Raw genomic sequence first — 13,812 nt, 5'->3', positions numbered from 1 at the left:
TCGGTGGCAGGGCCCCAGGGGTGAATGAGATTCGCCCGGAGTTCCTTAAGGCTGTGGATGTTGTAGGGTTGTGTTGGCTTGCGCGACTCTGCAATATTGCGTGGACATCGAGAGAAGTTCCCCTGGATTGGCAGACCAAGGTGGTAGTCCCCCTATTCAAAAAGGGGGACCGTAGAGTGTGTTCCAACTACAGGGGGATCACGCTCCTAATCCTCCCTGGTAAGGTCTATTCGGGGGTTCTGGAGAGGAGGGTCCATCGGATAGTCGAACCTCGGATTCAGGAGGAGTAGTGCGGTTTTCGTCCTGGTCGTGGAACACTGGACCAGCTTTACACTCTCAGCAGGGTCCTGGAGGGTGCGTGGAAGTTTGCCCAACCGGTCTACATGTGCTTTGTGGACTTGGAGAAGGCGTTCGACCGCGTCCCTCGGGGAAACCTGTAGGAGGTACTCTGGGAGTATGGGGTACCGGGCCCTTTGATATGGACTGTTAGGTCCCTGTATGGCCGGTGTCAGAGCCTGGTCCGCATTGCCGGCAGTAAGTCGGATTTATTCCCGGTGAGAGTTGGACTCCGCCACGGTTGCCCTTTGTCACCGATTCTGTTCATAACTTTTATGGACAGAATTTCTAGGCGCAGCCAAGGTGTTGAGGGGATCCGTTTTGGTGGCCTTAGGATTGCGTCTCTGCTTTTTGCAGATGATGTGGTCCTGCTGGCTTCATCAGATCGTGATCTATAGCTTTCGCTGGAGCGGTTCGCAACAGGGTGCGACACGGCCGGGATGAAGATCAGTTCCTCCAAACCCGAGGCCATGGTCTTGAGCCGGAAAAGGGTAGAGTGCCCTTTCCGGGTCAGGGAGGAGGTCCTGCCCCAAGTGGAGGAGTTCAAGTATGGGGTCTTGTTCACGAATGAGGGAAAAATGCAACGTGAGATCGATAGGCGGATAGGTGCAGCATCTGAAGTGAAGCGGGCGATGTACAGGTCTGTCGTGGTGAAGAGAAAGCTGAGTCAAAAGGCGAAGCTCTAAATTTACAGATGATCTACGTTCCTACCCTCATCTATGGTCATGAGCTTTGGATTGTGACCGAAAGAACGAGATCTCGGATACAAGCGGCCAAAATGAATTTTCTCCGCAAGGTGTCTGGGCTCTCCCTTAGAAATAGGGTGAGAAGCTCGATCATCTGGGAGGGACTCAGAGTAGAGCCGCTGCTTCTCCATGTCAAGAGGAGCCAGTTGAGGTGGCTCGGGCATCTGGTTAGGATGCCTCCTTGACGCCTCCCTGGTGAGGTGTTCCGGACACATCCCACTGGGAAGAGACCCAGAGGAAGACCCAGGACACGCTGGAGGGACTATGTTTCTCGGATGGCCTGGGAACGCCTCGGGATTCCCCCAGAGGAGCTGGACCAAGCGGCTGGGGAGAGACAAGTCTGGGCCTCCCTACTTAGGCTGCTACCCCCGTGACTCGACCCCGGATAAGCAGAATAAAATGGATGGATGGATATTATTATCACTTGTATTAGATGTTTGTAAAAACCTGGACATTAATAGTGGAAGAATTTGACTTAAAATGCACAATAAATCATACTGGTTTGTTGTGAATGTAGAACTGAAGAGGATTTGTTTTACCATGCTGATTTTGTGACCATTAATGTGAGATCTGAAATCAGGTTGGCTGGTTCTTAGCAAGAACTTAACCTCTGTACCAAGCTGAGGCTAAATATGTTTTAAGAGTTGCATTTTTTTTTTTTTTGGTAAACCGTGTAGGGTTGAATGATAAATAATTAAATAAAGTAAACATAACATGTTTGTTGTTCAATTTTTTTATATTTTATTCTTTATTATTAATATTTGTTTCCACACAAAGGGGCCCTTGAGCGTATTATCTTAATCAAATATGTACAATTTTACACATTTGTATTGTTGTTCAGTTTTTGACTTAAACTGTGATTTGAAACGAGGTTGTCTGATTTGTTGGTGAGAACTCGTCCTGTGTGTCATACCTTCACTTTAACGGAATGCTGTCATTGTTGAATTTTTTTTATAAATGAGGCCTGAGCAGGCAGCACGGTGGCGCAACTGGTAGAGCTGCTGCCTCTCAGCGAGCAGGTCCCTGGTTCAAACCCCGGTCCAGGGGCCTTTCTGGGTGGAGTTTGCATGTTCTCTCCGTGCATGCGTGGGTTTTCTCCGGGTACTCCGGTTTCCTCCCACAGTCCAAAAACATGCATGTTAGGCTGATTGGTAACTCTAAATTGTCCCTAGGTGTGAGTGAGAGAGTGAATGTTTGTTTGTCTCGTTTGTCTCTATGTGGCCCTGTGATGGACTTGCGACCCGTCCAGGGTGTACCCCGCCCCTCGCACAGTGATTGCTGGACATGGGCACCAGCGACCCCCGTGACCCAAAATGGAATAAGCGGGCAAAGAAAATGGATGGATGGATGGAGGCCTGAGCATCTCTCGTTAGGTTATTTTGCTGCATAGTCAAAACCATGACAGAGGTGACCAGAGACTTAGGAGAACCAACATACAAACCTCTGTTCGCACCATCCTTCCCTTGATTGAATCATGTGAGAAAATAATTTTTTTTAAAGCATAACTAATTTATTTCTTAAAACTATTTTTAAAACTGTACAAAGTAGAATTATTAAACTTTAATATATATTTTTTAATCTAAAACAACAATTAAAGTCATATTAAAATCTTATTAGTAATATTATATTAATAACAATCTTGAATGCCCCCCCCCCCCACTTGTCATTGTTGTGATGTGTCAGATTTCCTTGAAACATCACCCAAGAAATACTTGTTTAAATTTCGCCATAATAAAAAAACTAAAAGGATTTAGTTTGAAACATCAAATCTCCTTGTTTTAAAAAAATTGTTTACCTGTTGAGCTAGGTCTTGGGAAATATTCATCATTTGTGTGTTAAAGTGCTCCATGTGCTGGGGAAAACCTGGAGGCTGTTGCATTCTGTGACAATAAAAACACTTAATATTTATAACGGTTTCATTTTTACAAAGCTAAATCACAACTTTTCATTGGTTGTAATCATATTTGTGCTGTGGGTGTATTATTCATACTAAAACTGGACTTACGCAGGAGGCTGTGGGACCTCATCCTTCTTAGGCTCTTCTCCAGCTTCTGGTTCATCATCATAATCAAAACGGTCCAGAATCGTCTAAAAAAAAAAAAACCCATTTATTTAAAGATGGCATTAACATTTGTTAAGAATTTTTTCTTATTAATGTCACATAACGCAAGCCTTAAAAGTGTATTTCTGTCAACTAATTTATTGTGACATTTGAAACTACAGTGCAATATGGTGCTTCAAATAAAAACACACACCGTCACCTTGTCAAAAGCCGCTTTCTGTTCAGCAAGCTGCATGGGGAGAAGAGGTTGTGGTGAGGAAACAGGAGGTTGTGGCACGACCGCGCTCAAACCAGCAGAGGCATTCTGAACTGGTGTTTGAATGGATGGCAGTGGAGGCTGCGAATTGGTTTCAGGCTTCACTGGCTGCTGATGGAAGTTCTGGAGCATCTGCTGAAGCTACAGTCCAGTGACAATTAGCGGACGTAGAATTATAGTTTAAGCAAGGCACAGGCCGTGACAACAGCAGTAAACATCTGTAAATGACTGGAGCCAGTGTCAGTCTGTTTTAGCACGAACGCACCTGCTGACCATGTGAGGACTGGAAGAGCTGTGCCACAGCTGCAAAGGCATCAGAACTGTGCATCTGAGGAACTGATGGTGATGGTGCGGTAGAGTTGGATGTTACCACAGGAACTGGCTCTTGGGCTGGAGGTGGTGAGGAACCTGAAGAAAGAGGTGCAGCTTGAGCGTCTGCACCATAAAGATACTTTTAGATGTCGGCACCAACCGAATCCTCAGCAGATCAACAGCCCATTGAGGGATGCATTAAATACTTCTTTATTCATACCAGTTTTGAAAATAAACTAATAATGCTTAGCAAAAAAACAAAACAAAAAAAAAAAAAACGCTACAGGTAAAATCTGGTTGAAAGTTCTACCTATACAGTTGTGTTTATAAATTATTAAAAATGAATAGATGGCTGTACAATGCTCACAATCATATAAATTACCAGGCTCATCTGTGTTTATGAAAGATGCAGCACCACTGCCAGAGCCAGCTGCCATGTCCAAGAGGGGCTGAATAACTTCAATCTTAAACACCCCATTCTTCTGCCACAGGTTCAAAACTCGCACAATCTTGCTCTACAGATAAAAATACACAAACAAACAAAAATTCACCAAATTTGCCAACAACGTTCCAGTTTTTCTAGAATTAAAATAAAAACGCCACCTGTTTTATTAATTCTTACCCTGTCCTCTATGGGGCAAAGGCAAAGGTTCTCAAAAGTTCCTGTGATGTTTTTGGTGAACCTTGGACCAAATACATCTTTATCTGATCCAAACTGGTGTCTGGACTGCCTAACGATGGAATCCACCACATACAGACCTGCCACCTTATACTCAGGCTTACACTGGAGAAATCAGACAAAAACATCCAGAGATTTCAGATTTCAGTGTTTTGCAACGACAAACTGGTTGGTGAAACACGGTGAAACAAGTTCGTCTTACCTTTTTGATGAACTTTTCAACAATCTGGACCACATGTTTGTAGAGCTGAGAAAAAAAGAAACAAGTTAATATTTTCATCAAGGCTCAAAAATATAATTAATTTAGACAGAATTAAAAAAAAACGACTGTTCATTTGAACAAAGAGGCAAATTGATTCTTACCTTCATAGCTTTGATGGCTGATTTAGTGATGGAAATCATTTTTGCCCGAGATATTGGCGGTTTAGAGTCCATCAGCGAGAATAACTACACAAAGTAAAAAAAAAACAAAAAAAACACAAAGATTAGATGGACAGTCAAAGCATAGTAGAATAAAAATTTGTTAATCAACTGGGTTGTTTTTCCAGTGCATTTTCTTTCGAACCTTAACTCTGACTTATATCAAACAGATACAAGTCAAGCTCCTTAAATTTATTGCCTTCATAGGAACAAGTGGTAGATCGAAATGTGATGCATGCGCTGCATAAATGTGCATTTCGACGAGAATTGTGTTTTCTAAACTTGTTTTTTGAGCGCCACATTTAAGAATCGAACACTTCAGCCCATCATCATATGCAACTGTCATACTATTCTAATTAACAAGGCCTCCTATTGCAATTCTACTTTTTTTTTTGGCATTAATCAGGTCATTTAAAGGAATTTTTTTTTGCTTGTGTGTGGGAGTTGCACACCTTCGTGTCTAAAATGACTAACATTTTGAGAACGGACCTTACCCTGCTAGATGAATGTGAACATATCTTAAAAGAGAATCACAGAACACTGATGTCTAGCTTAAAGTACAACTACAACTTGACCTCTAATTATTGAACTCATCAATGGAGACACACCCCAAAAATGAAATAAATAAATAAAAGGAGTGTAAATTGGACTGTAGTCTTTTTCACAATATGGCCCTACAGCAAAAACAATCCAGTCTTAAAGATGCAGGTCAACCAGTTACAAACATTTAGCCAATGTAAAAACAGCTTGAATGTAGGCCTGTTGCAATAAACAATAAACCAATTAATCGCATGATAAATGAAAATTAACGACCTCATTTTCATTTATTGGCTTTATCGTTTCTTCGTGTCTCTCTTTCTACTGGAGACTGGATGACAAAAGGATCAACCCCGGTGCTCTTCACTGACCACTTTCTCTTTAAAATCCATTTTAACTGTGCAAAATTGTGTTTTTGGTTCGTTAAAAGCATCTAAGCTGAGAAGCTAAGCTACGAGCTAAGCTAAGAGGCCGACCTCGGGGAAAAAACCTCTGTCTTGTCAAAGCTACAAAATTCACGGTTGAAACTCGTGCCTTTGTGTAAAAAGTTGTTTTTCTCTGCAAAAAGAAGCTGAGAATTTGTTTACTGATTTTTTTTTATTTATTTAAAGCTTTGCGTGAAAAATGCTATGCTAAAGAGCTCAAACCACACTTAGCGTGTGCCATTTTGAGAACCAAAGAGAGACAACCCATGTCATGTCAAGGGGCCTCCCTTCCATTTTTCTTCAAGAGACACATTGCTCGCTCCCTCACTACCCATCATTTGGTTAAACAGTCTTATACTGCCATCTGGTGGTCGAAAAAGGTACTATATGCAAAACAAATTAACCAACATTTCTTTTTAAATTTGACACAATTACGAATTATTGTCACATTTCAAACAATATTATCATTTATTGCAATAATTTCTGAGACAATTAGCCGCTCAGAAACATTTGTCATCATGACAGGCCTACTTGAATGTCTAAAAAAGGGCATAAAATATGCTTCCTTTTAAAATATGTTTACACCTCAACTCTGCCTCTGAAAGAATAATTGTCATTCCTACCATGTAGGAAAAGCTGCTCGAATGCAGACAAAAATTCAGACGTGATAATCAAACACACAAAGCCACCTAAAAAAAAAAAATAATAAACAAAGGAGGTAATGTCTGATGTTTTGCACTTAGAAACTTTCTCTAAGACTCCTAGTTATACAAACCGGATTCCAAAAAAGTTGGGACACTAAACAAATTGTGAATAAAAACTGAATGCAATTATGTGGAGATGGCAACATCTAATATTTTATTCAAAATAAAACAAAAATCACAGATCAAAAGTTTAAACTGAGAGAATGTATCATTTTAAGAGAAAAATATGTCGTTTCCTAATTTCATGGTGTCAACAAATCCCAAAAAAGTTGGGACATGTCCATTTTTACCACTGTGTGGCATCCCCCCTTCTTCTTACAACACTCAACAGACGTCTGGGGACAGAGGAGACCAGTTTCTCAAGTTTAGAAATAGGAATGCTCTCCCATTCATGTCTAATACAGGCCTCTAACTGTTCAATCGTCTTGGGCCTTCTTTGTCGCACCTTCCTCTTTATGATGCGCCAAATGTTCTCTATAGGTGCAAGATCTGGACTGCAGGCTGGCCATTTCAGTACCCGGATCCTTCTCCTACGTAGCCATGATGTTGTGATTGCTGCAGAATGTGGTCTGGCATTATCGTGTTGAAAAATTCAGGGTCTTCCCTGAAAGAGATGACGTCTAGATGGGAGCATATGTTGTTCTAGAACCTGAACATAGTTCTCTGCATTAATGGTGCCTTTCCAGACATGCAAGCTGCCCATGCCACAAGCGCTCATGCAACCCCATACCATCAGTGATGCAGGCTTCTGAACGGAGCGTTGATAACAACTTGGGCTATCCTTGTCCTCTCTGGTCTGGATGACATGGCATCCCAGTGTTCCATAAAGAACTTCAAATCGTGACTCATATGACCACAGAACAGTCTTCCATTTTGCCACACTCCATTTTAAATGACCCCTGGCCCAGTGCAAACGTCTGAGCTTGTGAAGCTTGCTTAGAAATGGCTTCCTCTTTGCACTGTAGAGTTTCAGCTGGCAACGGTGGATGGCACAGTGGATTGTGTTCACTGACTATGCTTTCTGGAAGTATTCCTGAGCCCATTCTGTTATTTCCTTGAAAGTGGCATTCCTGTTTGAGGTGCAGTGATGTTTAAGGGCCAGGAGATCACGAGCATCCAGTAGAGTTTTACGGCCTTGACCCTTACGCACAGCGATTGTTCCAGATTCTCTGAATCTTTTGATGAAGTTATGCACGGTTGATGATGATAACTTCAAAGTCTTTGCTATTTTACGCTGGGTAACACCATTCTGGTATTGCTGCACTATCTTTCTGCGCAACAATGGTGGAATTGGTGATCCTCTTACCATCTTGGCTTCTGAGAGACACTGACACACTGAGAAGCTCTTTTTATACCCAATCATGTTGTCAATTGACCTAATTAGTGTTAATTGGTCTTCCAGCCGTTCGTTATATGCTCCATTTCCTTTTTCCAGCCACTTATTGCTACTTGTCCCAACTTTTTGGGGATATGTTGACACTGTGAAATTTTGAATCAACATATTTTTCCTTTAAAATGTTACATTTGTTCAGATTAAACTTTTGATCTGTCATCTATGTTATATTACGAATAAAATATTGACATTTGCCATCTCCACATCATTGCATTCAGTTTTTATTCACAATTTGTTTAGTGTCCCAACTTTTTTGGAATCCGGTTTGTAGCTTAAAGACACATTTTAAACAATATTTAAGCCCTGCTTTATTGTAGGGCTGGACGATATGGCAAAAACTTTTACCATGATATATTTCTTAATTTCGGTCGATAACAATATAATTCCGATATTGATATAAACAATATAAAAGCCTCAGGAAAACTGTATAAATAAATGAATATTCACCTTTTATGTGTTTTTAACCTTCAAAGAAATTTAAAATCACCGTCAAATAACATAAAACTCTCAACTTTGTCAATAATATTAATGGTTTGAACTTTAAACAACAACATAACCTAACGTTTGCTGCATGGGTTTCTCTTTTGATACAGCTGGGGGTGGTGTTTCAGGGACACGTTGGCTCAAACTTTTATTGTGCTTCATCTTCTGACTCTCAGCGTATTCTATCGAGTGGAACAAGTTAGATGTGTTCCCACCGCTAGTTGGAACGACTCTCCGTCACATTTTGCAGCACATGAAACCTGCAATTTATCGGATCTTAGAAAGACGAACCACTTCCACACCGCCGAATTAGTCTTTCCTCTCTTATCAATTATGTCATCTGCTTTCTCTTCGCTTGTGAAAGCTTGTTCAGTGACATTCTGACGGTCATGGGCACTCATTTTGGAGCAAAAACTTACCGCGCGTTGGAGTTTAGCCTAGCCTGCTACCGCTAACTCCTTGGAGCTGTGGTGTACATCACCACGCAATTATGTAGTTGTGTCGCGGCTTTTTCTGTCTGGGTTGAAACGGAAGCGGCCGCTTCAACCTGAACAGAAAAAGAAATGCATCAGTGAAACGCTGTAATCATAGCGTAATGCATATTGAAATATCAAAAATGTGCTTACAACTCATATCACCGTTATTGAATAAAAGTATATCGTGATATAAATTGATATCGAATTATTGTCCTGCCCTACTTTATTGCATTTTTAATAAAGTCTAAAGACTGGTTTATATTGCATGATAAGTACTTAGTTGTGTCTCACTGTATGACAGAAATTGCGTACTCTTCTACTCGCACACCTGCTGAGACCCCGTTTTGTGCATTGCCCCCTGTCAGAAGTAGTTTCTTACTGGGGAAAAGCCATGCATTGTCTGATTAACGGTAGTCAGAACCGTGGGCGTGTTTGTTTATGAAAAGTGGCTGCAATCTGCTAAACTCTGAGAGCAGCGTCTGCTTATGAGCAGCTGACCAAGGCTGTTAGAAAATACAGCCATTGTTACAACTGTTTCAGCAAAAAGATGAAGAAAGTCAAATAAAGCTTAAAAAAATATAGTGACAGAACTTGTGCAAGGAGACTGGACCATTTCTGTGCATGCAGGAGGCAGCACAAAGACACTCTTGCACACACACACACTAGGAGCAGTGTGCTTTTAAACTTAAATATATTATGCTCATTCCTAGGGAAATATGATTGTGATTATTATTTGTGACACAAAGTGTAAAAGCTGTAGAACAATTTAGGAGTTTAATGATGTAAAACATTGCTGTGTCCACAGCAGCTTGATGTAGCATGAATGATGAACAATATAAATTGCAAGAAATACCAATTCTTCCTGTAATACAATTTAAAGTTAACAGAAATTTTGAGCTGTACAGAAATTAAAACTGTGCTGTCAGGGGTCAGTAAATGTCAGAGGTAGAGTCTGACCTCTACTGGAGAATCAGACAAATTCCCCACTGAGATCCAGTGACTAAACCATGAGGTGACCGACGTAAATGAAGCATACTGCATTGGTTCACTTCCAAAATCCAAACATGATTAGTGTGATATTGAAATAAATAAAATCAGGAAATCAGCTGAGCATGATAAGTTAAAGGCTTTGTGTTAAACTGTAAATGATTTCTGGTGTTTTTTGTTTATGGTGCACAGTTCAATTCCCAACTGTTAAATGACACCTAAACTTAATTAGCACCGATAGATCATTTATGACTTAAGGTAGAATCCTCGCTTCGGTTAATGCTATGCTCTCCATTTACAAGGAGGCTTCTCCCTTCCCTGCTTATCATCACTTCTACCCAGGTCACTGTCCGGATGACTCAAAAGGTATGTGTCGACATTAAAGGCTCTCTTATACTTCTATTAATCTGTCTGACGCAGTTAAGACAGTCTTTTCCTCATGGATTACTCAAGTTCAAAAGAGAACCTGCGAGGGATAATTGGCATGACGAGACATGTCAATCAATCCAGTAGTCTTGTCAGCAACTGACAAATGGATGATCAAAGTTGAACGCCCCTTACCTGCAGGAAACCCCTGGCCCCCACCCTTTTCCTCTGACAACAGTCAGGATTTTGTATTGTGAATGCTTTTCAGTTAGAGATGTGAAAAATCATCTGAATAATTGGTTATTGTCAGTGGGGACCATGCAATTCAAACATGCTACCCTTGAGCGTTTAGAGGGTGGAATACAGTTTATTCCATTTCCAAACCTAAACTGAGTCTGAAAAAAATGCAAAAGATGGATTAAGGCTGGCAGCTGACCTCATGAGCAGCTCAATACGACTGACCGGAACTACCACATGTTCAACTGTATGATGGTAACTGCAAGTAAATCCTCCATTTTTTTGTCATCATTACTGGTACACTGTATGCTTTATGGTTAAACTGAAAGTTAAAGCTTAACGCTAGTTATGCTTTGTTTTGTATGTTGATATATAGTTTAGTTTTTGCTTGCTATGATCAGTTCACACTCAATCGATTTTGTATAGCGCGTCTAATAGATTGTGCAATGTCAATTTTACACTCTTAATGCATACTCAATTTCACTGTAAAGGCTCCCACATACTCGGGCGTACTGTGTGTACTCTGTGAGCCGCGCGGACTCAGCGCGTACTGTCTGCAGACGGTTAAGACTTCATACTCGAGTGTACACCCTGATGGGCTATAGCCCAGCCCTGCAGGTAAGGAGTGTTTACCTTCGGGACAAATTGAGGTCGCCGATTGGTCATTTGCTGACATGCCTACTGAATTTATTGACAGGTCGCATCACGGATCTGACTTGTGGAAAAAATATATTAAAAAAAGAGAGCTGCTGGCGGTGTAGAAGCAGGGCAACTCAGGAGCAGGGGTGTTCTGTGTTTATACGTTGTTAATAAAAAGTTATAAAAAAATTAAAAAAAGTGGGGGGGGGGGGGGGGGCCGCTGGCCCTGCAGCCCACACATCAGACAGGCCCACTGAGAAATTTCCAGACCCTCCCGATTGAACAACTTTGCGACTGGTTGCTTGGAACAGAGTGGTTGGTGTCACATACTAAACAGTCCGTCGCCGGGTAGTTTATTGTGCAACACAGAGTACACGTACGCAGTCATAAAAATTTATCTTTGCGCGGACTTGGCCGGCGGACGTCCATGTTGAGTCTGCCTCGAGTACGCATGGACCTCTGCGTAGTTAAGTACACCCAAGTATGTGGGGGCCTTAAGGTAAAAATGCCTCAGGTAATGACATGAGCTCCCTCTGCCATTACAGCCATCCTGTTTGCATGTCAGAGTTTATCTCACCCTAGGTTATATTTCCACATGGGTGGAGTGATCTTACCATGTCATGTCAATTCCTGATAAACCCTCCCACTGCAGCACGTCATGTGCAATTAAAATCAACACAGTGTGGTTTTCAGAGTGGACATTTACTTTTAATTTGCTGATGGAGGAGTTGGAGGGGGAAGATCTGGTATTTCTGTTGTTAACCAAGGAAAAGTACTATTTTGTAAATCAGTCACAGATATGCTGCCACAGTTTCTAACAGATGGTGCTGGAACGTGCCCCTATGCTGTTCAGCAGAGAAGCACTCCCTCCAGGTCAACACAGCCATGGAGAGTCGCCGGTTTTAAGTCTCGTCTCCTGCATGCACAAAATTGTCAAATCTCCTTCCAGGAGTTATTTTATCATCTTCATAAGATTTATATGACATTCATTATAACTTTTACTGGAACAGTTGTAATGTGGGCTGTATTCTCTCACATTCATGGCTAGCAGCTACTTTCAGATTCTGCTCCACATACCCTGTAAGAAACTAGTTCTTACTAGGGGCAATGCGCTAGACCGGGTGTGAGCAGGTGGTAAGACAGGCAATCTACCACAACTTATCCACTGGGTGGGGCGGTTCCATCACATACCCACGTCAGCAATACACAAGACTGGCCCATTTCATTGACTTAAGCTTAAGAGCTGTGTTTCTATCCATTTCCCAGTCCACACTGAAAATGAAACTAAGTACAACACCTGCTGCACATAAGCTGATAATTGCGATGCCCCACTCAGCTCTCGTCTTGTTGATTCTTCTCAGATGCAGGTGATTTGCCGCCGTGACTTGTCAGTGTTTCCCCTACCATTATACAAGCGGGGCGCCCCGCCCTGTCAACAGAACCGAGTGCCCCGTCTAGCGAACCCCACCCCCCACCACCTGTCGGCACTGATGTAACGCTAAACTAGTGGCTCGCAATGCAGGTGCACTAGCTAAAAAGCTAAAGGCAGCCTCTTCCTTCATGCTGAACCCTCACGCTGAACGCACCCCTGCCACTCGAAAACTGTCGGTACAAACAGCGCATGGCTCAGATGTGCGTCTGTCTCTCCCCCCGCCAAAAACAAAAAACTGTCGGTTCAGACAGAGCGCGGCTGAGATGTGTGTCTGTGTCTTTCCTCTCACACACCCTGGTCTAAAACTATAAAACTGTCAGTGCAAACAGCGCACGGCTGCCTCTGTGTCCCCCACCCCCCCTCTAAAACTGTTGGTTTAAACAGCGAGCTGCGCAGCTTGGGACGAGTCTGCGTTCACCCCCCCGGACGAAAATCACAGACGAGATGAGTGCCTCGCCATGGCAAGTTATCTAGGTGAAACACTGCTTGTCTCCTTGTTCTGTGGGTGGGGTCATCAATGCAAAGTGGACAGTACTGTAACTGGTCACTGTATTTGAGCCACTCTGCCTGTTGCGGTCCTTAATTACCCTATAATGGGACTTCAATTTCTTTAGCTTATCCTAGCACTGCTTATAAGTCCGGGCGTAGTCATGTTGTGCCATCATCTTCAATATCTCTTTGTAAAATGTATCATTTCTTGTGGCGCCGTCACGCTCACGCTGAAGTCTAACATTGGCCAATAAAGTTAGGAAGGTCTTACCTCATCATTGGTCCACAGCAATTTTTTTTTTTTAGAGCTTCCATACCAGAAACTTACAAAACAACACACACTCAACATGAACCAAAAGAAATGAAAATTCAGATATAGTTAGCAGTTTTGCTGAGCGAATCATCCTGTGATGTAGCTGTTGGCCAATCAATGGCTGCAGTCTACTCGCATCAAAATCGTCCCCTTGGCGCAGTTCACTTGGGACCATAAACAAGATGGTCCCATAAACCGAGCTTAGTGGGAGTGGGCACCGGCAGTGGGCAGGCCCTTAACTGGTGAGGTGTGGTGCGGAAACGATGCCTTGAGACAGTGGCAAAATGCCACTAGACACAAATGTTACAGCAAATCTGAGCATTCAATTTCCAACACTCAGGGAACAGATTCTAATGACAGCAAATTGTTTATCTGACCTCTTGTGGACTCTTTAGACATGACTAAAATAACAAAATAAATCCTGTGAATGTTTGATGGTATGGCTGAAGCCCCGCCCACCACAAAGCCACGCCCCCAAAAGTGTTTCGAAAACACCACCCCTCAATAAAATGTCTCCTTA

The 13,812-nt window shown here is 42.2% G+C and overlaps 2 protein-coding genes across 3 annotated transcripts in view; one reads left to right on the top strand and one right to left on the bottom strand.

The window, feature by feature from the left end:
• Positions 1–13,812, top strand: part of smad9 (SMAD family member 9) — a 937,424-nt gene that overhangs the window by 65,040 nt on the left and 858,572 nt on the right. The window lies entirely within an intron of this gene.
• The window catches only part of scaf4a (SR-related CTD-associated factor 4a), a 29,992-nt gene that overhangs the window by 15,265 nt on the left and 915 nt on the right, over positions 1–13,812 (bottom strand). The window contains exons 2-9 of the mRNA XM_037687953.1: positions 4,755–4,838; positions 4,594–4,638; positions 4,335–4,496; positions 4,095–4,227; positions 3,666–3,835; positions 3,344–3,541; positions 3,088–3,170; positions 2,878–2,962 (exon numbers count right to left, since the gene is read on the bottom strand). Coding sequence (XP_037543881.1) covers positions 2,878–2,962; positions 3,088–3,170; positions 3,344–3,541; positions 3,666–3,835; positions 4,095–4,227; positions 4,335–4,496; positions 4,594–4,638; positions 4,755–4,838 — 960 coding nt within the window. The remainder of the gene's footprint in view (positions 1–2,877; positions 2,963–3,087; positions 3,171–3,343; positions 3,542–3,665; positions 3,836–4,094; positions 4,228–4,334; positions 4,497–4,593; positions 4,639–4,754; positions 4,839–13,812) is intronic.

Source organism: Nematolebias whitei, chromosome 14 (genome assembly GCF_014905685.2).
Source record: "Nematolebias whitei isolate Nwh7 chromosome 14, NemWhi1, whole genome shotgun sequence".
NCBI classification, from domain to species: Eukaryota; Metazoa; Chordata; class Actinopteri; order Cyprinodontiformes; family Rivulidae; genus Nematolebias; species Nematolebias whitei.
The sequence above is the reverse complement of the archived record's forward strand: the minus strand, read 5'-3'. Positions and strand labels throughout refer to the sequence as shown.